General features: G+C 41.6%; 12 protein-coding genes across 12 annotated transcripts; 6 read left to right on the top strand and 6 right to left on the bottom strand. All coding sequences in view use genetic code 12, as the record gives it.

Annotated features, from left to right (window-relative positions):
* Window positions 1–28: 28 nt before the first annotated feature.
* KGF57_000298 (origin recognition complex subunit 2) lies at window positions 29–2,074 on the top strand (the record flags this gene model as incomplete). Its single annotated transcript, XM_051752348.1, has 1 exon — window positions 29–2,074. One exon carries the CDS (start codon window positions 29–31, stop codon window positions 2,072–2,074), a length of 2,046 nt encoding a protein of 681 aa, XP_051611197.1.
* Window positions 2,075–2,322: 248 nt separating this feature from the next.
* On the top strand, window positions 2,323–4,773 carry AKL1 (serine/threonine protein kinase; the record flags this gene model as incomplete). Its single annotated transcript, XM_051752337.1, has 1 exon — window positions 2,323–4,773. The coding sequence occupies one exon, from the start codon at window positions 2,323–2,325 to the stop codon at window positions 4,771–4,773; it is 2,451 nt and encodes an 816-aa protein (XP_051611196.1).
* Window positions 4,774–4,963: 190 nt separating this feature from the next.
* KGF57_000296 (tetratricopeptide repeat-containing protein) lies at window positions 4,964–7,753 on the top strand (the record flags this gene model as incomplete). The annotated part of the gene is made up of 1 exon (XM_051752326.1): window positions 4,964–7,753. One exon carries the CDS (start codon window positions 4,964–4,966, stop codon window positions 7,751–7,753), a length of 2,790 nt encoding a protein of 929 aa, XP_051611195.1.
* Window positions 7,754–7,780: 27 nt separating this feature from the next.
* Window positions 7,781–8,680, bottom strand: KGF57_000295 (uncharacterized protein; the record flags this gene model as incomplete). The annotated part of the gene is made up of 1 exon (XM_051752315.1): window positions 7,781–8,680. One exon carries the CDS (start codon window positions 8,678–8,680, stop codon window positions 7,781–7,783), a length of 900 nt encoding a protein of 299 aa, XP_051611194.1.
* Window positions 8,681–9,378: 698 nt separating this feature from the next.
* Window positions 9,379–10,491, top strand: KGF57_000294 (uncharacterized protein; the record flags this gene model as incomplete). Its single annotated transcript, XM_051752304.1, has 1 exon — window positions 9,379–10,491. One exon carries the CDS (start codon window positions 9,379–9,381, stop codon window positions 10,489–10,491), a length of 1,113 nt encoding a protein of 370 aa, XP_051611193.1.
* A 121-nt stretch (window positions 10,492–10,612) lies between these two features.
* On the bottom strand, window positions 10,613–11,071 carry TIF11 (Tif11p; the record flags this gene model as incomplete). Its single annotated transcript, XM_051752293.1, has 1 exon — window positions 10,613–11,071. One exon carries the CDS (start codon window positions 11,069–11,071, stop codon window positions 10,613–10,615), a length of 459 nt encoding a protein of 152 aa, XP_051611192.1.
* Window positions 11,072–11,261: 190 nt separating this feature from the next.
* KGF57_000292 (uncharacterized protein) lies at window positions 11,262–12,116 on the top strand (the record flags this gene model as incomplete). Its single annotated transcript, XM_051752282.1, has 1 exon — window positions 11,262–12,116. The coding sequence occupies one exon, from the start codon at window positions 11,262–11,264 to the stop codon at window positions 12,114–12,116; it is 855 nt and encodes a 284-aa protein (XP_051611191.1).
* A 40-nt stretch (window positions 12,117–12,156) lies between these two features.
* On the bottom strand, window positions 12,157–14,445 carry TPS3 (trehalose 6-phosphate synthase/phosphatase complex subunit; the record flags this gene model as incomplete). The annotated part of the gene is made up of 2 exons (XM_051752271.1): window positions 12,157–14,371; window positions 14,423–14,445. 2 exons carry the CDS (start codon window positions 14,443–14,445, stop codon window positions 12,157–12,159), a joined length of 2,238 nt encoding a protein of 745 aa, XP_051611190.1.
* Window positions 14,446–14,931: 486 nt separating this feature from the next.
* Window positions 14,932–16,059, bottom strand: KGF57_000290 (uncharacterized protein; the record flags this gene model as incomplete). Its single annotated transcript, XM_051752260.1, has 1 exon — window positions 14,932–16,059. One exon carries the CDS (start codon window positions 16,057–16,059, stop codon window positions 14,932–14,934), a length of 1,128 nt encoding a protein of 375 aa, XP_051611189.1.
* A 138-nt stretch (window positions 16,060–16,197) lies between these two features.
* Window positions 16,198–17,301, bottom strand: KGF57_000289 (ubiquitin domain-containing protein DSK2; the record flags this gene model as incomplete). Its single annotated transcript, XM_051752248.1, has 1 exon — window positions 16,198–17,301. One exon carries the CDS (start codon window positions 17,299–17,301, stop codon window positions 16,198–16,200), a length of 1,104 nt encoding a protein of 367 aa, XP_051611188.1.
* A 261-nt stretch (window positions 17,302–17,562) lies between these two features.
* ASH1 (DNA-binding transcription repressor) lies at window positions 17,563–18,792 on the bottom strand (the record flags this gene model as incomplete). The annotated part of the gene is made up of 1 exon (XM_051752237.1): window positions 17,563–18,792. The coding sequence occupies one exon, from the start codon at window positions 18,790–18,792 to the stop codon at window positions 17,563–17,565; it is 1,230 nt and encodes a 409-aa protein (XP_051611187.1).
* A 2,497-nt stretch (window positions 18,793–21,289) lies between these two features.
* On the top strand, window positions 21,290–23,773 carry RDH54 (DNA-dependent ATPase; the record flags this gene model as incomplete). The annotated part of the gene is made up of 1 exon (XM_051752226.1): window positions 21,290–23,773. The coding sequence occupies one exon, from the start codon at window positions 21,290–21,292 to the stop codon at window positions 23,771–23,773; it is 2,484 nt and encodes an 827-aa protein (XP_051611186.1).
* Window positions 23,774–23,883: the final 110 nt, after the last annotated feature.

The following is a 23,883-nucleotide window of genomic DNA, read 5'->3' as shown; positions in this document are numbered from 1 at the left end:
TCTGTTTTTTCACGTCTCTACAGTATCAATGTCAATCGGCACCCCTACTAGATCACCTTCGAAGAGAAAGGAATTGATTGATTCATTGATTACATGTACTCGATTGCCAAGTCTATCTCCGGCAAGAACACCTAATGGCCGTGCCGGTTTGCGGTCTCCGGAAAAGAGGAGCGTTGTAGACTTGGACATGTCTGCGAGAAAGAAAGCGCACTACACATTATACGATAAATTGATGAACGATGAGCTAGACTCTGACGACTTTCTTGATAAACAGGATAGGGCTTTGGCTGAGAGTATTATACGACTGTCGAGAAAGGAATCGATTGAAGAGGATTCATATAGGAATTATGGGAGCGACGTCGAGCTTGAACTAGACTTGACCACTGTCACCAGGAAGGGTAGGCGGATTCAAAAGAGATACCTTGAGGATGATCTTGATGACGACGATACTTTTGTCTCCGATTCCGAGGTTCTGCATGAGGAGAAAGAAGAAGATTCCGAACGTGAGGAATCGGAGCCGGAGGAGGCATACTCCAGAAAAGACAAGCTGAGATCAAACATCAGACAAAAACGGGGGAGACGTCAAAATGTGGCTGAAAAAGTGAAAAGCATTTTCCACCAGGATGACGAGCTCTTTGATCGAAATTATCCCGTTAGTGTGGAGCCCACACCGCCACTACCTCCACTTCCACCTGTTGCACAAAAAGTAGCCAAAAAATCATTTGCAAACTTATTGATTAGCCAGTACTCAGATCGGACCAGAGTACCCATAGTGAGTGGGCTCAATGTTAAAAAGGGCGATAAACTGGGTGGAAAGGAGAAATTTGAACCTTTACCGGTGCCTAAATTGGACTCTAATGGACATATAGATGACGGCTTGTACTTGGAAAGATATTTCAACGGAAGAGACCCATCTAGGGTTAACCAAGAGAGACTATTGGATGAGAAAGTGTTCTCGATGGAGGGTCCAGAAGGGTACTTTGAGCAACTTCATAGGAGGTTTAGAATCAACTCAAAGTCCTTAATCGCAGCTGCTCCTCGAGTTAGCGAAGCAGAGTTTAACAATGCAATCCAGCAGAGTGAACGAATATGCCAAAACCAAAAAGATAAACTCTTCAATCTTCACAAAAAGTTGTACAACCAGTGGTGTTTTGAGTTGAGCCAAAACTACAACCTAATATTTTACGGTGTGGGATCAAAATTGAGCGTGCTAAATGATTTTGCCGAGGACTATTTTGGCAGTTGGTGGGACGCAATATACGGTGGACTTCCGCCAAAGGCATTGATTGTTAATGGATTCAATCCTAATGTTGATTTCAAAGCAATTGCTCTTCAAATTGCGTCGGTGCTTTTACCTGAAGAGGAGAACAAATTTCCAAAACACGTATCGGAAACTGTTCCATTTCTAGTTGATCAGATGGAAAAGAATAGGGTGCCCGTGTCCATTGGTGAGATTCTTCGACCAAAGTTGCTATTGGTGGTGCATAATCTTGATGGGGAGGCTTTCAGGACGGATAAAATACAAGGACTCTTTGCTCAGCTAATGGGTATCCCCGAGGTTTGGGTGTTATCATCCATTGACCATATCAATGCTCCGCTTCTTTGGGATCTGTCCAAAGCCAAGAGTATGAACTTGATATGGCATGACTTGACTACGTACCACACATACTCGGTTGAGACATCATTCAAGGATGTCTTGAGCATGGGCAAATCTAAGCAATATATTGGCAGTTTAGGGGCCAAATTCGTTTTGAGATCGTTGACTGATAATCACCGTCAATTGTACAAAATTTTACTCACTGATCAGCTAAGTAACATGGAGAACATCGCTTCCGGAAAAGGCTTAGGCTTGAAAGGTACAGTCAAGTTTGGTGTCGATTTGAAAGCACTATACAACCAATGTTTGGATGAGTTCATTGTATCAAACGAGGTTACGTTTAGGACATTTTTAAAAGAATACGTTGATCACAAGATGTGTCAATTAGTTAAAGATTCCTCGGGTTTGGAGAAAACGTTTATCCCATTCACATTCGGTGAGATGCAGGATCTTCAAAAGGAAGAGTTTGAGTACTAGTACTAGTAGTAGTTGGTGTAAATATACATGCATTTTACTTGGGAATCTCTCTCTAATTTCGATCCGCACGCACACATCAAAAAAACACCCACACACACAAATTAAAACCCGCGAATCTTTAAATTTAGATTTCTGAAAGCGATTCAGTTGGTCACTTGTCTTCTACGCCGAGCTTACGCCTTACGTCTTTCCTCCCCCCTCTTCTAACATTCATTTAAGTGCAAATCCATCCAACCAGTCTCACCCAAATGAACATTGCTAATATACCAAAGCTTCAAGGCGGAACCAAATTGCAAGTAGGAAAGCACCAGGTCACCATTGTCAAGTATATATCGGAAGGCGGGTTTGCTCACATTTACGAAGTAAACATAAACTATCCAGAGAATGAGACCAAGACAGCTTGCTTAAAGAGAGTTATAGTTCCCGATAAGAATGGCTTAGATCAGTTGAGAAAGGAGGTGGAAGTAATGAAGTGTTTACGAAACGCTCGGAGTATTGTTTCGTATTATGACTCTCATGCCGAAAGACTAGACAACGTCAATTACCAAGTCTTGGTTCTAATGGAACTTTGCCCCGGAGGATCCTTGCTAGACTTTATGAATGCAAGAATCAAGGTCAAATTGAATGAAGCAGAAATTCTCAGGATCATGTTGGACGTTTGCCAAGGTGTCTACGAAATGCACAGAACACAATTGATCCATCGCGATATCAAGATTGAAAACGTTTTGATTAACAAACAAGGAAGCTTTAAACTTTGCGATTTTGGCTCAACATCGGTTCCAGTCGCGCCTCCTCGGGATCTGCAGCAGTTCAAACTCATAAGCCACGATATACTTTACCACACAACGCCTCAATACCGTGCACCTGAAATGGTTGATCTTTACAGAGCAAAACCCATTGATGAAAAAGCAGACATTTGGGCTCTTGGATGTTTTCTTTTCAAATTGTGTTACTATACAACCCCCTTTGAAGCAAATGGCGATATAGCAATTTTGCATGCTTCGTTTCTGTTTCCTCCATTGCCACAGTTTTCTGGTGACTTGAAAAATTTGATTATCATAATGCTTCAGGAGAACTCATTATATCGTCCAAACATTGTCCAAGTGTTGGTGTTGATTTGCAAGTTGTCAAACATAAAGTTTGAGACTCTTGGGTTAAAGGATTTTTACAATCTAGGACCATACAGCTTTGAAACGTTACAAGAGTATCAACTAAAAAAGCAGAATGAAGCACTACATGAAAAGCAGTTGTACGCTCAACAGCAGCGTTTGAGAGATCCAATTGAGGGCCATAACCCATTTTTGCCCCAAGTTCAGCCTGAGCCAGCTCCTCCTGTTGAACAGCAAAAACTGCAACCGCAAAAACAACCACAACCACAACTACAACAAACAGTGCCAGTGCCAGTTGAAAATGCTCCACAGGCAGTCCATGGCGATCAACTCGATCCCAAATCCATCGAGCGTGATGAGTCCAACGCGGATGTTTTGGTGTCTCCAAATTCCCTCGTGGGATTTAGTCTGGAGGAGAGCGATGAGTTTTCAGAACTAGACCAGCTTGGCGATGCAGAGGAAAGGTATCCATCGTTAGAACACTTGGGACTTGAAAAGCCAACTAGCGATTCGTCAAAAGTGTCGAAGGGATCAAGCGGTTCTAAACATGGAGAGGCAGTCAAAGAAAATCCAACAAATCAGAAGAGTAGTTCAGTTGATGCACGGGATGCACAGCCAGCAAACATTGAAACAGAAGCTGAAAAATTGGCTGACGACATTTTTGCTGCAAGTGGAGCTCTGAACTCAATGCCAGAAGGTTTTTCTCAGGTGCACGGGCCCGAATTAACAGAAGCCAAAAGTGGATACATTTCAGATCCCGCGGGTCAATTCTCAAGTAACGCCAGAAACAATACCGACATGGCGACCTCGACAACGGGGATGGATGCGCGTCAAATGTCTCGGCCTGTCCATTTCACATCGACAAAGTCAGCAAACTACATAAAACCTGACACTCATAAGAACAATAACCCTTGGATTGGCAAGGAGTCCAATCCAACACCACAAACAGCCACCAGTCCTTCGGATGGCCACCACTTCACCGCAGTCTCCAATATTAATACTACGCCATGGGTTGATCCTCAAGCTGTTCCACATAAAGGTGCAAAATCTCCAAACGAGGTCAGGTCTCCCACATTGTCAGCTATGCCGCAATTTGCGCACCACAACACACAACAACCAGCACGCTCAGATACGTCACACCACCCCCTCTCGCAACGCGAAAAGGATTTGATTGATCTCGAAATCGGTCTCCCCTCCTCGAATACGTCTTCTTCCGAGTCAGCGTTGAACAAGCCAATAGGGCCACTGAAAAATAACTCCCACTTGTCTTTGATTGATATGGATGACAATGACGAAAAAAGGGATAAACAACCAGAGCAAAAGCTGCAAAATGCAACCTCTCTGAAATTAGACAAACCTGTGTTCAAGAAACGCATATCGTCTACCTCTAACCATGCCCAGTTGCATCTACAAGAAGAAGTCATAGATTTTGCCTCAGATGATGAAAATCTTGATAATGGTTCTGACATGAGTAGAATGAAGATTCGGAATTCATTGAAGAAGCCAAAAGGAGGCCGCAGGTCTGGTGAATTGAATCGGTCTGAAAGCTTACAAGAGTCTAGGAAACGCCATTCATTCTTTGGATCATAGTTATAGATATATTATATTGTTAGTTATAGAATGTATTTTCGGCATTAATTTGTAAGCCCTCTTCTCTCTCTCTCTCTCTCTCTCTCTCTGCGCAGAGCATCGGCAAACATGGAAAGCCAAAAAAAAAATAAAAAAATAAAAAAACAAGAGGTTAAACTGAATCACCTTGAGAGTACTCAGCCACTAAACCATGGAGTCTACTAAGTCGACTTTAATTCAGCTTCTATTACTTGTCCCGCTGGATGTATTTCAGCCGGGTGAAAATGAACGATTGAACAGACTCACCAAAGCTGTTTTGGAAGCGCGTTATGTCGAGCTTCTTGAGATTAGCGATTTTAAGGAACTTGCTAGTCTCCCTGAAGCGCAAAAGGCACTACATCTGTATGGAGAGAAGCCATTGGTCGAAGCTCTTCGCGGTTTTGCTCAAGCGATTATTGACTCAAGCAAAATACTTCTTGGTGAGGAAGGATTAATTGATGCCCATATTTACGCAATCACGTTCTTGCAACTTTTCGTACAATCCAACTTCACCGGCCCACCAATTAAGACAGGTGCTCACACATTGCTCTTCCCTAATTCGGATGTGCAGACATTGCAATCAGATGCAGTCAAGATTCTCAATGTGGAAGGACAACCGGCTTATGACTTGATGCAAGATCCTATCTACTTGATCCTTGCGGAGTTGATGTTTGAGGGGTTGACTGACACACCAATTGAAGCTTCATTATTGTCGGGGAATGTAGCCGACAACTCCAAGGAAATCATTGATCATGCCGGAGCTATTGGCCAGCAAATTGACGAACCTCTCAAGGCTTCTATTACATGGTGGAAGTCAAGAGTTTTGCAGGTACATTTATCGGTCTTGTCGGAACCGCTGGGAATTATCCTGTCAGTTTGTGGCGTCTTAATGGGAGCAAACTTGTTGAGACATCTTCTACCTTTACTGGATTCGCCAAAAGGCGTTCAAATGTTGGGCCTGGTGCAATACGTGCTAGAGCAAGCAAGAGTATACATTCACGCTCAAACTGAGCATGCGTCAATAGCACCATTGAATAAGGCTCTCAAGATTACCGGGTTACAATTGCTTCTTTCCGGTGCCAAAGCGAAACGAACAAAGTATCAACAATTCCATACATCCAATTTAATTGTCTTGGCCAAAAGCAGTGAAAACACGTTGTACGATGCAGATTATAATGACGGCCAGACCTTGGAAAACTACAAGCTTGATTCGGAACTATTACTTGAGAGACCACAGTTTGAATCTTTGGAGAATTTGGATATGGAGGTGGAGAACGAATCCAAGAGGATAAAGTTGGACCCAGAACTCATTACTGACGATCTCGCTGAAAGTAGACTCATCCCATTGGCGATGACGGTTGACGACATACCAGCAGATCTTAAAGCACTTGATCCCAATAAACAACCTGCATTGAACAATATAGATATGCTCCAGATACTCTTGAGGCTCGTTGTTATCAAGCAGACTACGCCATCAAATGATGCTCTAGTTGAAGATGAGTTGTTGGCATTAGTTGGACGAATCCTTTATTCCGATTCCGATGGTGGAAACTGGCTCTTGTACTCTAGAGCACTTTGGGAAAGGTCTCTTTTGGAAACAGGCAAATCTAGAACCATAGAGAGAGGCATTTTGCAAATGACTTCATTGATTGAGGAGATTGGTATCAAAATCACCACCCGTCTTTTGCCACAAGCCGAAGAAAGCAGCCCAGACTCTGTTGCAAGTCTGAGATTGAGATTCATTCATCAGTTGCCGTTGCTACCACAGTGGTCACTAGATGCCAAACTTGCAGAAAAGTACATGTCGCTTGGTGTTATTAAATCGGCACTTGATATTTATGAGAGGCTTCAATTGCAAGTTGAGGCTGCCTTGTGTTATGCGGCTATTGGCCGTGAGCAAGAGGCGGAGAAAATTTTGATTGGTAGAATCAAAGAGCATCCGGAGGATGCAAGAGCAGTCTCTGTTTTGGGGGATCTTAAGCAAGATCCGCGGTTGTGGGAAAAAGCTTGGCAAGTTGGCCACTATGCAAAAGCAAAGGCTTCCTTATCAAGATACTACTATTCGCCGCCTCCAGAATCAGGTCTTTCCAAAAATTTGGAGTTGGCAATCTCTCACATGTATGATTGTTTACATGTAAACCCATTGAATTATGAGAATTGGTTTTTTTATGGATGCTGTGGGTTAGAGTCGGGGCAATTTGAACTTGCTTCAGAAGCGTTTACAAGATGTGTCTCATTGGATGATAGCAATTCGTATGCTTGGTCAAACTTGGCATCGGCACTTTTGAAGCTTGACAAAGTCAAGCCAGCATTCAATGCTTTGCAAAAGGCTGTACGAAGCAGTGGTGATCGAAAGTCGTGGAAAGTGTATGAAAATTACATGAATGTTGCAATGCAGCTCAACGAGTGGAACGATGTGTTGATTGCGTACCGCGAGCTTCTATCGATTAGAAAAGAGGAAGGAGATAGCGTGATTGATATACCTGTTTTGGAGAGATTGAGCGAAATTCTTATTTCGTCTGAGTTTCCGCATGAGGGACAAAGTTTGAGCCACTTTCAACGCTCTTGTATTCAGCTCATTTGCGAAACCTTGCCAACCTTGATCACATCTTCTGCTCGTTGTTGGAGGATTGTAGCTCGAGTTGAACTATGGAGGAAACGGCCATGGTCGGCATTAGATTGTCATGAAAAGGCATACAGGGCACTACTTTACAATCCAGATCTTGAAGTTAACGAAGAGGTCTGGAACGAAGTGGTCGATGCTTGTGCAGACTTGGTAGGGGCCTTTGAATCCTTGGGAGAGTTGCCGGGCAAGCACGGGGCAGGGGATTTGGTTTGTAGGGACTGGAAGTATAAAGCCAAGACTACAGTACGGTCCTTAATGTCGAAAGGGAAGGATGTTTGGGAAGATACTTCGGGGTGGGAGACTTTGCTCCAGCTCAAGGAGGATTTGAGTAGTTAGATTGTTTGATAGACTATATAGAAGATATTAAATTGCGTCACTGATGACGCTATAGCGGTCAAATCCCAAAGATGTAGTTCTGATTTCAGCAGTTTGCGGCCCTTGGTTGAGTTCATTGCGATGAAATTTCTTGTACAAGAACTTGGTTACCAATATCAATCCTTTTAACGATTTTCTTGTAGGTCCCAACTCTTCAAGTCTCAACAAATACATTAATGTATAACAGATTGCTTTGTTAATTTGCAATAACTTGAACGATTCGTACCAAAAGATAGCTAGAACCACATTCTCTAAAATTCCAAGTACAAAATATCCTGTACTAATGATGGAGCGTCTTTTTGATCTAGGACCGACAGCCTCTACTAGATTCAACGCAGCATAGTAGACCAACAATGTCACCTTGAAGCAGCTAACTCTTGAATCAATCAAAACACCCGTGTATATAAACATACCGGTATTGTCTTTTTTCAAAAATGAGATGATTGGCTTTTCATCCATACTGAATCTTGGGTTGGATACTAATCGGACCAAGGACCTTGTAGAACTTTTCAGTAGGGGCCCTTTCAACTGTACTAGCAAAACAACACCAAAATGAACCAAAGAAACTGCCATGATTGTGTAGTACGCATCCAAGATTTTGACACTGGACCCAAACCACAAGTACACCCAAATCAAGCCTGTGGATATGACCGAGATGTTGCAGACAAAATGAAAGTCTTCCATCGAACCTTCCTTTATGAAAACATGCCAAACTTTTTGATTGCTGAGCGTGACCCGAGTGTATAAACAAGATAACAAAATTGCGTAGAATGTGTAGAGTTGAATGCAGAAGTTGACAAGGGGCAAGCACAAGCACCAGCAATATTGAACCCAAGGTGTCTGAGTAGTGATGTGAGACTTTCGAAAAGTGAAGCGCAAGGTAGGCATGGCGTAATGCTATGTGTTGGGAAGCAATTCAGGAACAAAGAGACTAGGGTCCTATAGCTAAAAATTTATTGTAATCTTGAGCATTTTTAATACAAATGATTTCTGTGGATAAATTTTTGCAACCATGGAGTGCTTTATACACATGTTATGGAAAACTTGAACTTAGAAAGTCTTCAAAAAGGAAACACGCGTCACCTTTTTGGGCTTGTTCCATTGCACCTTCTTAAACAGCTTTCTATAACCGCCACTTTTGCTCTTATCTCACTCAAGGTGGCTTCGACTCCTTGGATTACGGGTACCAACTCTCTTCATACCAAAAAAAAAGAAAAAAAAAAAAAAAAATAGAAAAAAACATAGAAAGGAAATATGAGAGAGAAGTATCACGTGACACATTAAGCGCTGGACGAAAATGGAAAAAAAAAAAAAAAACAGAGGAACTGGAAAAGACATTGACATTTAAACAACTAGAGATCAAAGAAAAATGAAACACAGGAGTTTCGAGTAGTTACTCCGCCTGGCTATATTTCAACACAAAGTAATTTGACACATTGTCCATACAGATCCCCAGCACCAACACACCCGCACACACACACACACACACACACACACACACAAGGTAATTACAAAGGTGCTCCACATTCATTCAATCAAAAAGAAAAACGAAAAGGAAAATTTTCAACCATTGCTAACCAATGACCATGGATGATAAATACATAGGACTCGCTTTGGCGATGTCTTCTTCGCTAGCAATTGGAACCTCATTCATTATCACAAAGAAAGGGCTAATGGACGCGTCGGCACGTAGTAGGCAGTCCAATTCCAGTGACGGGACTGTACAGGCTACAGAATACTTGCAGAACCCTATATGGTGGGGAGGTATGATCACCATGGCTATTGGAGAGATTGCCAACTTTGCCGCCTACACTTTTGCACCGGCTATCTTGGTCACGCCATTGGGTGCATTATCTGTCATTATTGGAGCAGTGTTGGCTGCTATATTCTTGAAGGAGGAATTGGGAACATTGGGGAAAATGGGCTGTGCCATTTGTCTTATGGGATCTGTCATTATCATTTTGCACGCACCGCCTGATAAAGAAGTGCAGACTGTTGATGAAATCTTGGGCTATGCAACACAACCAGGATTCCTATTTTACTGTTGTGCAGTGGGACTTTACTCGTTGTTTATGATATACAAGATAGTTCCCAAGTACGGAAACACCAACCCAATGATTTACTTGTCGATTTGTTCCTCAGTGGGATCTATATCTGTTATGTCGATCAAAGCTTTTGGAATTGCATTGAAATTGACATTGAGTGGCAATAATCAATTCACTCACGTGTCCACATACTTGTTCTTGATTGTGGTGGCATTGTGTATCATCACCCAAATGAACTACTTCAACAAAGCCTTGGATCAATTTGATACCTCCATTGTCAATCCCTTATATTATGTCACATTTACGACATTCACCTTGGTTGCATCGTTCGTTTTGTTTAGAGGATTCAACACTTCATCTGCAGTAGACATCATCTCCTTATTGATTGGCTTCCTCATCATCTTCAGTGGAGTGTACTTGCTCAATATCGCTAGAAAAGAAAACAGTGGACAAAATCGTGAGATATTTGGTGTTCACAGCTCAAAGGACATGGCTCCGTTGGATAATGGGGTAGGAGGATTCTCAACAGTCAGGAGATCGATGCAAGTAAACAGGTCTATGGACTACGATGAGGAAGAGAGGGTGGCTCTAAGGAGAATCGACAGTTTTGAAATAGACAGCGATGGAGAGGACTCAAGAAATCATAGACACTGAGAACGAAAAAATTGGAAAAAGTTGATATAGAGATGAATAAACAGAGGAATGGATGTATGTATGTAACAATTAGCTCTATATATGTATTGTGGCAGAGACAAAATGACCCATTTACCCCAATTTAAATATCATCGATATCCAACTCTTCATCCTCAGACTCACTATCATCAGCACCACCGAACTCGAAGTTGACATCCTCATCGTCATCAGCACCAAACGTATCGGTTTCATTAATCTTGGCATTCTCAGGCAACTCACCCAATTGTTTCAAAGATCTAGCCTCATCAGAGTTGTATTTATGTACCACGTCACATTGGTCGTCCTGGAAATCTCTCAAACTTACCAAAATTATATCACCTTGACCCATCCAAACTTTCTTTCTCATTTTACCTCTGATGTGGCCCATCCTTTTAGCGCCATCGAAACATTGCACCTCGATTCTTCCATTACCCAACATCTTGGTGATTTGTGCATACTCTTGTCCTTCCTCCCTCAATATCAACTCTCTCTTCTGTCCACTGTTATCGTTCTTTCCTCTTCTTCTGTTTTTACCTCCTTTTCCTTTTCCTGATTTACCCATAGTTGTTGATATAAGAAAAAGTCTTGTGATAGAAAAAGGGCCTATTTTGATTGAAATTTTTTTTTTTTTTTTTCTTCTTTTCCTTTGCTTCTTTTTGCTCTTCAGATTGTTTTTGCAAACGACACGAAAGGCAAGTCAATCTCTCTAGCACTGTCCTGTCTTCGAAGAGCACACATCCCGCATTACCACGATGGATTCATTTGAAGTAGCAAACCAATTTTCAACGATACTACGAAACTTGACCCCTCAGCAACAACAGCTACAGAAAGCTATATATTTTGCATTAAAGAATGCCGATAAGGAGGATTACATTGTGCCCACAATATTGAGCGTTTTGGAGGACGCCAAGTTGGACTTGAATTTGAAATCATTTATTCTTCAATTCATTGACCTTTTAATGCAAGAGAGCTTTAGTAATCCGAGATACAACAATGCATACATTCAGAGCTTGAAGAGCAAGTTGCCCCAGATTATGCAACTGGTGTGTCCTCTGAATAACTCATCCAATTTAATGGTTGCATACACATGTTTATGTCACATACTGTCGAGGTTCAAAATAGATTGCAAACCGTACAAGGTAGATTTTCAAACAAGCTCACTAGACGAACTTGAAGACAGGTCATTTGAACTTGATGGTAATGAAGATGCATTGATTTCTGCATGGAAAATTCTACTAGAACGCTCGAGGGCAAGTAAACTCGATCGGAAAAGGCTTGTCAATGACGAACCTGTCTATAAAGATCACAGGGATGAAGACCAAATATTCAACATCCGCAACAAAAACGATCCCAACACACAATACCTAACAAAAAAGCAAATCATTACAAGAATTGAAGATGAAAGAGAAACGCATAAACGGTTGAAAGAAAACAAATGGTGCGTTAATCGTAGCAAAGATGTCAAATTCATTAGTGAAGATGAATTTATCAACAATTACTGGAACAAATTCCACCCGTTGACAAAGGAAGAGAATGTCGAGTTTTTGAATAATCTTAAGGAATTGAATGGAATGGTATTGCAAAGCTATAAAGATAAGCAGTTTTAGATATTTTTAATGTACAAAAAGATGTGTATCTATATATGTTCTACTTTCCTTCTTTATTCAACACCCAAGCATTATTGATACTCTCCAAACAATTTGTAACCCAGTGTTTGGAGTTTTGAGTCAATACAAAGTGATGACAATTTTCCCATCTCTTTTTCTTTTCTTCGGCACCCATAGTCAACAGTTGATAAAAGGTTTCAGAAAACTTTTTCAAATCCCATGGATTGATTAAAAGTGCTCCTTCGCCATCGCAGTAAAGCAACGATGCCGAGCCTGTAAACTCTGACAACACTAGCGGTGACTTCTTCTCTTCAGTAGCGGTGATAAACTCGTGACATGTCAAATTCAACCCTTCACGCATGGAACTCACGACAAACAGTTCAGCTTCGCATTGCAACGCCAAATACTGGTCAAATTCAATATCCTTTTGTAACAAAACCACTGGCTGGATTACAGATATATTCTCCGGCAAGGAGTTGATTCTTGAAATAATCTTCATCACCTCCAGTTCATACAAAGAATCAGCCCCCGAGCCAATGCAAATCTGGATCAAAACCGTCTTGTCAATGTATTCTGGGTGCTGATTCAAAAACTTTTCATAAGCAAGAAGTTTCTGCTTGATACCCCTCAACTTATCCAACTTGTCCCTACTAATGATGAGCTTTTGCTCTCCCCATCTCTCTCTAATTAAGCGTCTCCACTCAGAAACCAGATCACTGTGAAGCTTCTTTTCAAGTGATGGCGCGTCAATACCAACTGGTATAGTATTGACCACAATAGTCTTGTTTTGATAAACAACCTTGTCATCAGTTGTCTCGGCGTCAAGAATCTTGTTGCAAGTTTGCTTAAAGTGACGCACATACTCATTGGTTTGGAAGGAGATGCAGTCAGCACCCAACATACCTTCCAATAACTCAGTTCTCTGTGCCAAACAACGGAAAACCTCAGAAGAAGGAAACGAAACGTGCAAAAACAATCCAATTTTAACCTTTGGCAACTTTTCCCTAACCATTTTGGGAACTAACAACAAGTGGTAATCATGGACCCAAATGACATTTTCTGAATCATCGAAATTGCAATCACCATTCGTAGCCACAAAAGTCTCAACTAATTTGTCTGCAACCAACTGATTCAACAAAACATAGTGGCCCCAAGAGTGGTCTTCAAAAGCCTTTGACTTTGGATCATCTGGAATTTGATAGTGTAGGGTTGGCCACAAAATTTGCTTACAAAAAGACTTGTAGTGACCTTCAAAAGTTATATCATCTGGGAAAACAGGCTCACAGTTGTACTCTGAATCCAATTTCGATGAAATCTCTTGTCTGATTCTGGAGGAGATTGTATCACTGGGCATGGCAATGATCCCAACCCATTTGTTTTGCTGCAAAATGCCCTCTTTGACCGACAAATCCACAGCCTTGTTTAATGACCCATTACCACTATCAGAGGCAACAACTGACCAAGGAGCGTTGTTGAAGATATCATCGTCCCAGAAATACTTTTCAATGTGAGGCTTGGAGAACCCACCGTACGGAGCCAAGGCTCTATTATGCGATACTGAGTTGTTGTAATTTTTTTCAAACCCAACCAATCCGTCCTCATCCTCGTCTTCAAACGATGACGGAATCATTTCTGAATTATTGACCCCACCCGGTGTCTCTTCGGAAACCAAAGAGTTTAAACTGTTGTTTCCTTGAATAGTGAAGCCGTAGTATTGATGGTGTGGTTTCTGTTGTCCCTGGGTCACTTCATTGTGCAACCTTGAATGCGATCCAGCTCTAATATTCTGGGGACGTGCCAAGTTTGTTGTTGAGATGGACAAGCTTGACAGGGATCTATTGATCTTCAATCCAGTCGAGTTGTAAGGATCAGTTTGCTTTTTTGGGTCAAGAATGGAGCTTTCAATTTTGTTGCCCACACGAGGCTTTGGTTGGATGTAGTGAAGTGCTGGTGATGAAGGATAAGAGTCTGAAGCACCACCGTCGCGATTCACTCGTGGGTTACGCTTATTGTAAAAGAACTCATCTGGAGTTTCAGATCGCGTTGATTGGTTGCTCGTGATGTTGGGATTCAAGATGGAAACCGAAGACAGATTATTCAACAAGCGTGGTTGTGATGCAGCAATCGAAGGTGGAGCTGGGGTTTCGTTTTGGCCACCGGAGATTGTAATCGTTTCAAGCTTTGCGCTGTCTTCCTTTTGTAAGAATTCATAATGATTCTTGTCGATTTCAAAATGGACAGTGTATGGAAGAAATCTGGTTAGTTAGTAATAAGTCGTAAGTCAATGGCAATGGAGAGATACATACAGTGTTCCAATAATGACAGTCATGGCGTTTGTAATCGTGTGTAGATGGGTTCGAGCTGTGTGAATAGAAAAGCCAACGGAAGGGGGTGGGGTTCTAAGCTGCTATTTATACATTTGGATCTGATGTGTGTTGCACAAAGACTGTATGCGAAACAGCAAACTAAAGAAAAAAAACCAAAAAGACGGACAAAATGTGCTGTCTCTGTCTTGGTCTCTGTCTCTGGCTCTGTCTCTCTGACTCAGCCTGAAATACATCAATTGCTTCACAATTGGGAGTCGGTTTGAGTCACGACGTGGCTGTGCCACTTTCTACAACTGCTGCACATATCAATCAACTTACATAACATGTACTCTTTTACAGAACCATCTGCGTTATATTACTACTTCCTGGGACCCAACTACTCCGAAAATGTTCTCTCTTCACCGAGACGCACAATTTTGGTTGGGTGTTGGTTGCAACCCCACGAGGGGAGTTTATGAAATTGAGCAGACAAACAAAAGTTTACGTTCTCAAAAATCTTCCATTTCATCACTGTCGAGGTCGCTACTGTCTGGATTGTTTTGTTGAAAATGAAACTGTATTTCATTTTGCTCTCTAAACTCTCTCTCTTGCCTCTCTTTCAACTCCTTTTGAGCCTCCAACTCTTTTCGTTTCTTTTCCTCTTCTGACCGAATCGAAACAATCACCTTTTTGAACTCGTCATTTAAGATATTGTTGAAATACTTTTCCGTTTGCGCTGTTGGTTTCTCTGTTGCATATGGGCTATAATAACGCTCAGCTTTCATGAATATGTCTGTATCCCTCTTTTTCTGCTGCTCCTCGAGTCTGGCTTGCTTTCGGAACCGTAACTCCTTCCGCTTCTGGGCATATTTTATAAAATCAAATTTGTTTACTGGCTCCTCAATGGAAGTACCAGTAGACTCTTCTACTGCATTTGACGGCCCTTCAGCAATTTCTTCTTTAACTTTTGGTACTTCTTCCACCGGCACGTCGGTGGTATTTTCCTTCTCCGCCAACTCCGTCAACTCTTTTTCAAATTCGGCTTTCAACTTCAAATCGCTAGCATCGCTTTCGATCAACTTGTACAATGACTTCTCCGTAAGTCTTGATTCTTCAACCAATTTCCTTCGAAGCTGCTTGAGGTCGGTAAGTGGTTGCGAGAAGGTTGGAGTCGACTGGTATGTGTAATCAGGAGGTAGGTCGGGCATGTACGAGGGAATGTATTTTGGCTTTGTTCTTATATTTGGCACAACTTCAGATATTGCGTATTGCTCATTTAAGGAAAACTCATCGTCACTGGGTACTTCAATTGAGGTCACCTTCTGAATCTGCTGTCGGTGTAAATCAGACAAGCCCCTACTAATCTGGATCTGCTGCACCAAGGCATTTGGCAGAAGATCATTCTCTTCCAAAATAAGCCTTATATCTGAAAGAGATGGTTTTCGCCGCCTTTGCAACTGCGTATACTCTAGCAAGTCCGACAATAGGTGATTGATGTAACCAGTGGCCAAATCAAACATCTGGCTCATGAAATCCTCTGTAAAATGATACCCTCTCGATTTTAGTATCACGGCAATCACCTTTACCAATTGTGCGTCGGCTGGCGACTGTTCCCACGGTTTGATACTCGAAGTCATTTCGTTTGTTCTTTACATAGCGTGGTCTACTCCCTGTTATTTTCCTTTTTTTTTTTTTTTTGTTTTTTTTAATAGTTTTTTTTTCTTTGGATTCTCACTTTGTTTATAAAAACTACATAGACACATTCCCCACTATACTTAATTATTCAATAAGTACTCAATAGCCCCTTGTACACTTCCGCCTGTTCTTCTCAATGCCTCTACGTTTCTTTCAAATTCATAGAATCCCATGTCGTTCAATTGCCTCAACTGGGACTCGTACCTTTCCTCTGGTGGTCTATTGTCAACTGGTGCATTAGACTGGCCAAATGGATTGGCACCACCAAACAACGCAGCTGGATCTATGGGTGGAACACCATTGGGGAATAAACTAGCAAAAGGGTTGGCTTGGGAGGATGGGTTGTTGCCACTTGCATTGCCACTTGCATTGCCACCCAGTTGGTTGGATCCAGCGTTATTATCATTGCTTGCGGGACCTTCAGTAGTTGGGTTAGCGCCTGGAGCGGGAAAAGAAGTATTAGCCGTAGCGCCAGCTCCTCCAAGTCCGCCAAATGGGTTTGCTGCACCACCAGCTTGTTGCATCTGCATCATCGATCTCAACATTTCCGGGTTTGTCATCATTTGTCTAAACATTGGACTTTGCATCATCTCTCTCACTTGAGGGCCCATTGCTCTCAATTGTGGATTTTGTTGAATCATAAAGTCCAACATTTGGGGGTTGGACAACATGGCGTTCAATTGCTCTTGAAACATTGGATTTGACATCATTGAGGATAGTTGTTCTGGATCAGGCAAGTTTGAATTCATTCCTCCATCTGGACCAAAAAGAGAGGCCGAAGGTAACTGTGTATAACCGGCATAACGAGCCCCTGTCAAGTCAGCTAATGGGTTAAATGACCCTTGACCTGCAGCAATATTTGAAGGAATGTTAGAAGCGGCATCCGTAGTTGAAGATTCCCTAGCTGTTGGTGCTGATGCTGATGCTGGTGCAGGTGCAGATGCAGATGCAGTGTTGGCACTTTTCACCAAGTGGATTGTGTGTGAGTTTTGGATCTTGTACGACTCCGCTGTTTCTGCATCCTTCAATACTTTACCAGAATAGATTAATCGCTGGCTTGAAGCTGGAATCGACGATTTCTCCGCTATCAACTCCTTCAATTCAGATATTTTTATGGATGGATTGAACGTGACTTCGTACTTCTTGTCTCCTGAGGACTTTATTGTGACCGTAATCTCTGACATGTTGGAAACTTGTTTAAAATGAGTGGATGGCAAAAAGGTTGAATCGAGTGGCGATAGTACGCTCTGTAGCACTTTTTCTTTTTTTTTTTTTTTTTTGCGTTGTCTTTTGGTATCCGCTTAGAACCATTTCGAGAATGGGGAAGGGGAAGGGGGACACATTGGTTGACCCAAACTACCTACAAGATTGCTCCTACTTCTTGGTCCAAAATGTATGAAGTTGATTAAAAATTACAAATGCTAGAACCAGTTTACATATTACAGTTACTTTACCTCGATTTTCCACCCACAATCCAAACAACTGTACCCGTCAGTACCGTCTTCGAAGGACACTTTTCCTTTACTTTGCATCAAAGCCCACTCCCCCTTGGCGGGTACTTTTCTGCAGGCATCATTTAAACATCTTGCTGATGTCTTTTTGTATCTCAAGCCACAAGAGTTGCATAGCTGGCCCTCTTTGATGGACCATGAGGGTCTCCAACAAGGCGAGTCTTGCAGGCCACAAGAAATGCAGGCTCTAGTGTTAGTTTGATGGTGATGATGGTTGTGGCTGTGGTTGTGGTTGTGGTGATGGTGGTGGTGGTGGTGGTGATTGTGGGGATGATGCGTTTTAGTTGGTGTTTGTGGCAAGTCAGAGCGAGTCAGTTTGGGTGATTGGAAAACAAACTTGTGGGTATCTAAAGGAGATGATGTCCGAACTTGCTCTTGCGAGACTGGATGGAATGTATGCGATCTAAATGATTGTCCGACCAGCGGCAATGCGTGAATGCTTGGCAACTTTTCAGTTTGGTGAGTTGGCGTTCTTGGTTGAGTGAATGCTGATGTCAGGAGTGTGCGTGGGGTTTCAGTGGGCTTTGAGAAAGGTGACTTTGGCTTATTAGCGAGCTTCAAATATTGGGGGAAATTCTGGACATCCTGCATGAATGCACCGTTCAAATACGTATAGTTTGACTCGAATGGGAAATCGATTTTCTTGTCGATTGTCACTGTGGGTTTCAATGAAATCTTTGAGCTCAATTTTGAGGTAAAGTTTGGTTTGCAATCGTTGTTGAGGTAGTTGTACTTTGTGAGATGGTAGGTCTTTGAATCCTTCATGATTTTGTCCAACAATTCTGATCTCCAGCTTTTGTCTGTGCATGTGTCAAAAAATTCCAGTGAAACCGTCGAGCTGGGTACATTGTGGACTGGACTCAATGCATTAATTCCTGGCAATTTGAGCTTTTCAGGAGATGCTATTGGGGAGGATGCTGGTGAAAGAAGGTTGACAATTTGTTTGTTAGGAGATAATGACTTGGATCTGAGACTTGTGGGTGGTAACTTTGGTCGTATCACGTTTCCTATGACTACCTTTGAGTGGATGTTTGATGGTGGCGATGGTGGTGCTGTCCTTGGTCTTTTGTTTGATGTTTCGATTTCCTCTTCAAGAGTGCGTTTGATGGGAAGATTTTGTTCGAAACTGTGTGATCTGAAGCGATTGAAGTGGTTGTTGCTCATGACTAAACTCATGGTATCAATATAAATTAGCGGATTAGGTGGAAGTGAATGACTTAATTAATTTTATAGGGTGATTATCAAGACTTCAGTTCGGTCTTTGGAGGGATTGATTCAGTGTATATATATATATATGCGGTTTCGAGTGTTGAGTGGGTATGTCTCAACTTGGATCAACTGACAAGCCATTTCAGGGAGAGGGAATTCAAGTTGATTTTGTGGAAACTGGCAATACCATTTTGTTGTTGATCTGATCACAGAGATCAATTCTCAATTGGGAATGAAACTCGCCCAATTGGGAAATGTTATTGCAAGCAAAAAAAAAAAATAAAGGAAAATAAAATAAAAGAAAAAAAAGAGAATGCGCGCAGAACAAAAAGAATAAAGAGGGAAAAGAGAAAATGGCTTGCGAGAATGTATCGCAGCGTGGTACAAAATTGAGTACGCGACGTATTGGAGCGGCATTGATTTGCTGGCACTCGAATAGTATTCCCCGTGCTTGCCAGGGTGCGCCAAGCAGACTCTTTTGGGAACGCGAGCCAGCAATGGAGATGTTTAGTGTTGATGGGAATTCTCATTATTTTCTAGCCAAGCATAATCATGAAACAGTTTTCTGGTTCTGCAGGAGATGGAAATAGTGTCTCTTTGACTTTGATCCCATGATAGGAGTTGATACTGATATGCAAGAAGTGCCATTTCGTGAACGCATAGAATATGATATAACACCAAGCCAGCAAAAGCTGTTGCAGTAAATCCACCATTGTAGATATTATTTCTTTGTCTAAACCTCTGCCCACTTATTTCCTACTAGGCGCTGCTGCTGCCTGCCACAACGGGAAACCACCAGCTTATATAACTTGCGAATATAGAGCATCAGTTGGGGTATTTCGATGCTCAGGACTAATTTTCAAAGATTGAGCTGCACACGATGTTCTATCCTATTACTCGAAAGAGTTGCCGGAGCATTTATGATGAAAGGAATCCCTCGAAAGCTCTTTCTTGCTCGTGAAAAACCGGTACTGTGACTGAGCGGTCTGAAATTTATATGCGTTTTGTCTTTACATTAAAAGTGTTCTCAAGCTGGATGGATATCACTGCAATAACTCCTGTGGAGAGTATAGAGTAGAAGGAAGAAGCTGAGTCAAAAACTTTTCATTTATTGGAATCTATTTATGCCGTTAAAACTTGAGCATCGCCAAAAGCGTAGTAGTAAAGCTGTGATAAGCCCTTGACCAACCCATATAATATATACGAATAGGCTCCGTAAACGACTAAAAAGATAAGGAGTAGTAGACTTCCGTGAAGGAGGAAAGTCTCTGGCCATGTCAACATGATAAAGGGGAAGTGTATATAATACATGTTGTAGAACCATTTAGGTGACAAAAAGGTGTACTGTGGTGTACTTCTGCGATCTTTAGTTGTAACCATTGTGAAGGGGTAAGCTATAAGACACTATCTGGAGGTTTTTGGGGGGATAATAAACGAAGATGACGTACTTGTTAAGTGGATGAAGATGTTGACGATTTCGAAATTGAAAGTTTTATCGCGCAACGTGTTTTCCTTCCCTTTTATTTTTTTTTTTTTTGGTTCACGTAGCCACAGACTGAGTGAGAGGAACAGGCAATTGAGTGCTGACAAGAGTCAAACTCTACTCGTATTACAGCTTAGTCTTCTTCCCTTATAAGGGTAGGTGAAGATTTTTGTGGGACGCTTTATTGAAGGGGAGAGGAAATATCAATGCTGCTCCCCTGTGCGGCTCTTTCCCATTTAGGACTTCATTTCAATTCTCCCTCATCTCTCTTTCCTTCTATTGATGAGTTTGAGTGTTGATTTACTTAATTGTCCAAAAAAAAAAAAATTTTTCAATTCAACCAGGCTATTCTTTTCTTTTCGACAAAGTGTACAACCCAGTAGGACAATTACTTCCTACATTCAAGTGTATGTACAATCCTTCAATTGGAAGATTTGTAATGATGAACAGTTATATAACAACAACGAATTTCTTCAACTGAAACACCATGTGGAGAAAAATACAACTCAGAGCTTTTTAACACTGATTCAAATCTTTTGTACTCGAAAGGGAATTATTTTACTAACATGATAGCTTTAGACAATTTAAACTTATCAAAGTAAGCGGAGCTTCTTGTTGCTTAGCAAGTAGCTCAATGGCGCAACCCGACTTTACATTGCGAGTGCTGTGTGTTTCTACTTCACCTATTTTCAACTGAGGCTTCTAGTAACTCTCTAGAAACACCAGTCACTTGTTTGTATCTTACGCAGACTTCATCAAAAATGATGTTGTTCGCCAGTGGCTGGATTGATCCGTAGACAAAAGAAACTCTCTATACGCTTCTAATCAACTACATCGTTTCTGCGTATGCTCACCCCTCTANATTCTCCATTTGTTGTGCAATTCATCAATGGAAAGAAAAAGAAAAAGGAAAAAAAAAGAAAACGCGTCCACACACAACAGTACATAAAAACAATCTTCATCTCAGTGATGCACAATATCAAGCCAAACGCTCCGTTCAAGCCTCCTAGACTACTAAAAGAGGGCGACATTCAGAACTTACCGTCTAGGGATCTACCCAAAAGAGCTGGTGCCGTACTCGCAAAACGTCCCCCTCCCAACATAGCACCCGTTGCTGCAAAAAGGGCCAAATCTGAAACCACTGATGACTCGTCCATCTCACGTTGGACAATACAATGGAGGAAAAAGACAAACAAGAAAAATAAGAGCTGGGATGGTGATGGCTTTGCAACCGTCAAATCCACCGCTTTTGGCTGCGAAATGGTAGTGAAGAACTCCGATGGGAAGGTCATGAGCAAAAAATCGTTTAATCTGGGCCCCGATCTCGATGATGTTATACCTATTGGGGGGTACGAAATAATATTGGATGAAAAATTGAGTCAAGAGGGTTCGGATGTGACTAGTGATGTGAACAAGACTGCAATTGAAGTGGAAGAAGTTATCGTTGCTCCAAAGGTTGTAGAGCAGTTCAAGAAAGTTGTCCATGACGCGTCACCTGAACCAAGAAAGCCGTTGTATGACGATGCAGACAAATTTACACTAACCCCGCCTCCCGGTTTGTCGTCGCATGTTCCAGTAAGAATTGATCCCATCCTTGCATCCAAGTTGAGACCACACCAATTGGAAGGTGTGACATTTTTGTACGAATGTTTAATGGGATTCCGCAATTTTAAAGGAAATGGATGCCTTTTGGCTGATGAAATGGGCTTGGGAAAGACGTTGATGACAATAACCACCATTTGGACCTTGCTAAAACAAAATCCTTATCCTGATCAAAAGAAACCCATTGTCAACAAGGTTTTAGTTGTCTGTCCAGTTACCCTTATCAACAATTGGAGGGAAGAGTTTAAGAAATGGCTCGGTTTGAATAAGGTCAATGTGTTAACTTTGAACAATCCAATGTCTGACGACAAGCGTGATATAGTCAACTTTGGAAAGTTGAACGTTTACCAAGTTCTCATAATCAATTATGAAAAAGTGCTTGCACATAGGGAAGAGCTATCTACAGTTCCGTTTGATCTTTTGGTTTGCGATGAGGGGCACAGGCTCAAAAACAGTGCCAATAAAGTGATGATAAACTTGACAAAGTTGAACATCGCAAAGAAAATTGTGTTGACTGGGACTCCCATCCAAAACTACTTGACTGAATTTTATACGCTTGTGTCATTTTTGAACCCACATGTATTGCCAGATACCAAGACCTTCCAAAAAGAATTTGTGAATCCAATTACTAGAGCCAGAGATGTAAATTGTTTCAATGAGGAGATTAAGAAGCAAGGGGAAGAAGTTTCGCAACGGTTAATTCTGCTCACTCACAAGTTTATCCTTCGACGTACGCAAGCGATTCTCGAAAACTATTTGACTAATAAAACTGACATACTATTATTCGTCCCTCCAACACAATTACAACTAGACTTGTTTGATCTGATAAAGAGATCGCAAAAGTTTCAGGATTTGGATTCCGGTGCCATTTCCTTGTCGCTTATCAACTTGTTTCGCAAGATTTGCAATTCTCCGTCACTTTTAGCGTCAGACGATTTTTACAAAAGCATTACCGATGGAAGCTTGAAGTTGTCAACCAGTTCCGGTAAATTGAATGCGCTTATTCCATTAATTTTGGAGATCACTGCTCAGAAGGAGAAATTAGTGCTCATTTCAAATTACACCACCACTCTAGACTTGTTGGAAACGGTGATCAAAAAGCTCAACTTGCAGTTTTTACGTTTGGACGGTTCTACGCCAAACAACATGCGGGGCAAACTTGTCAACAGGTTCAATGAAGATGACCTGGTTCTGGTATTCTTACTCTCATCAAAGTCAGGGGGAACTGGTATCAACTTGATTGGTGCTTCAAGGTTGATCTTGTACGATAATGACTGGAATCCATCAACCGATTTGCAATCGATGTCACGAATCCACCGCGATGGACAACAAAAACCATGTTACATCTACAGACTCTTCACCACCGGCTGTATTGACGAAAAGATTTTTCAACGACAATTGATGAAGAACAAGTTGAGTTCAAAATTTTTGGACAACGACTCGTCTTCAAAGTCGGATGTATTTGATTACAGCGACTTGAAAAACTTGTTTGAGATTGACCTGGGTACAGCGTCAAACACTCATGATCTACTAGGCTGTTCGTGTGCTGGTGATGGGTTTATGTTGTCGCAGAAATGTGACTCGGACTCAGATGACGATCAAACTACAACGACCAAGGAATGGATGTCGGCTGCTGAGCTTCAGGAAAATTTGAACAAAACCGGGTATCAAACAAAAGCAGTTAAAAAGGCACTAAACGATTACCATCACTATGCTCCCGAATTAAATCAAAATTTGGAGTTTGATTCAGTGATTAGCAGAATTTTAAGCAACAAGTTGTTCAAAAACAAATCCCCCTTCACGTATATAATGCAAAAGAGTAATGATGCTCCATCTACAATAGATAATTAACTTTGCTTTTATAGCAGTGTGTTTTTATATGACATTAAAAAACTACCTTCTCTACTTACTTCTTAGCAGCTTTTTGAGCAGCCTTGGTGACCTTACCAGCCTTGTCGGAT

Source organism: Candida theae, assembly GCF_024610275.1.
Source record: "Candida theae strain CBS 12239 chromosome Unknown scaffold79, whole genome shotgun sequence".
Taxonomy (NCBI): domain Eukaryota; kingdom Fungi; phylum Ascomycota; class Pichiomycetes; order Serinales; family Debaryomycetaceae; genus Lodderomyces; species Lodderomyces theae.
Note: the sequence above shows the minus strand (reverse complement) of the source record. Positions and strands in the feature narration are given on the sequence as shown.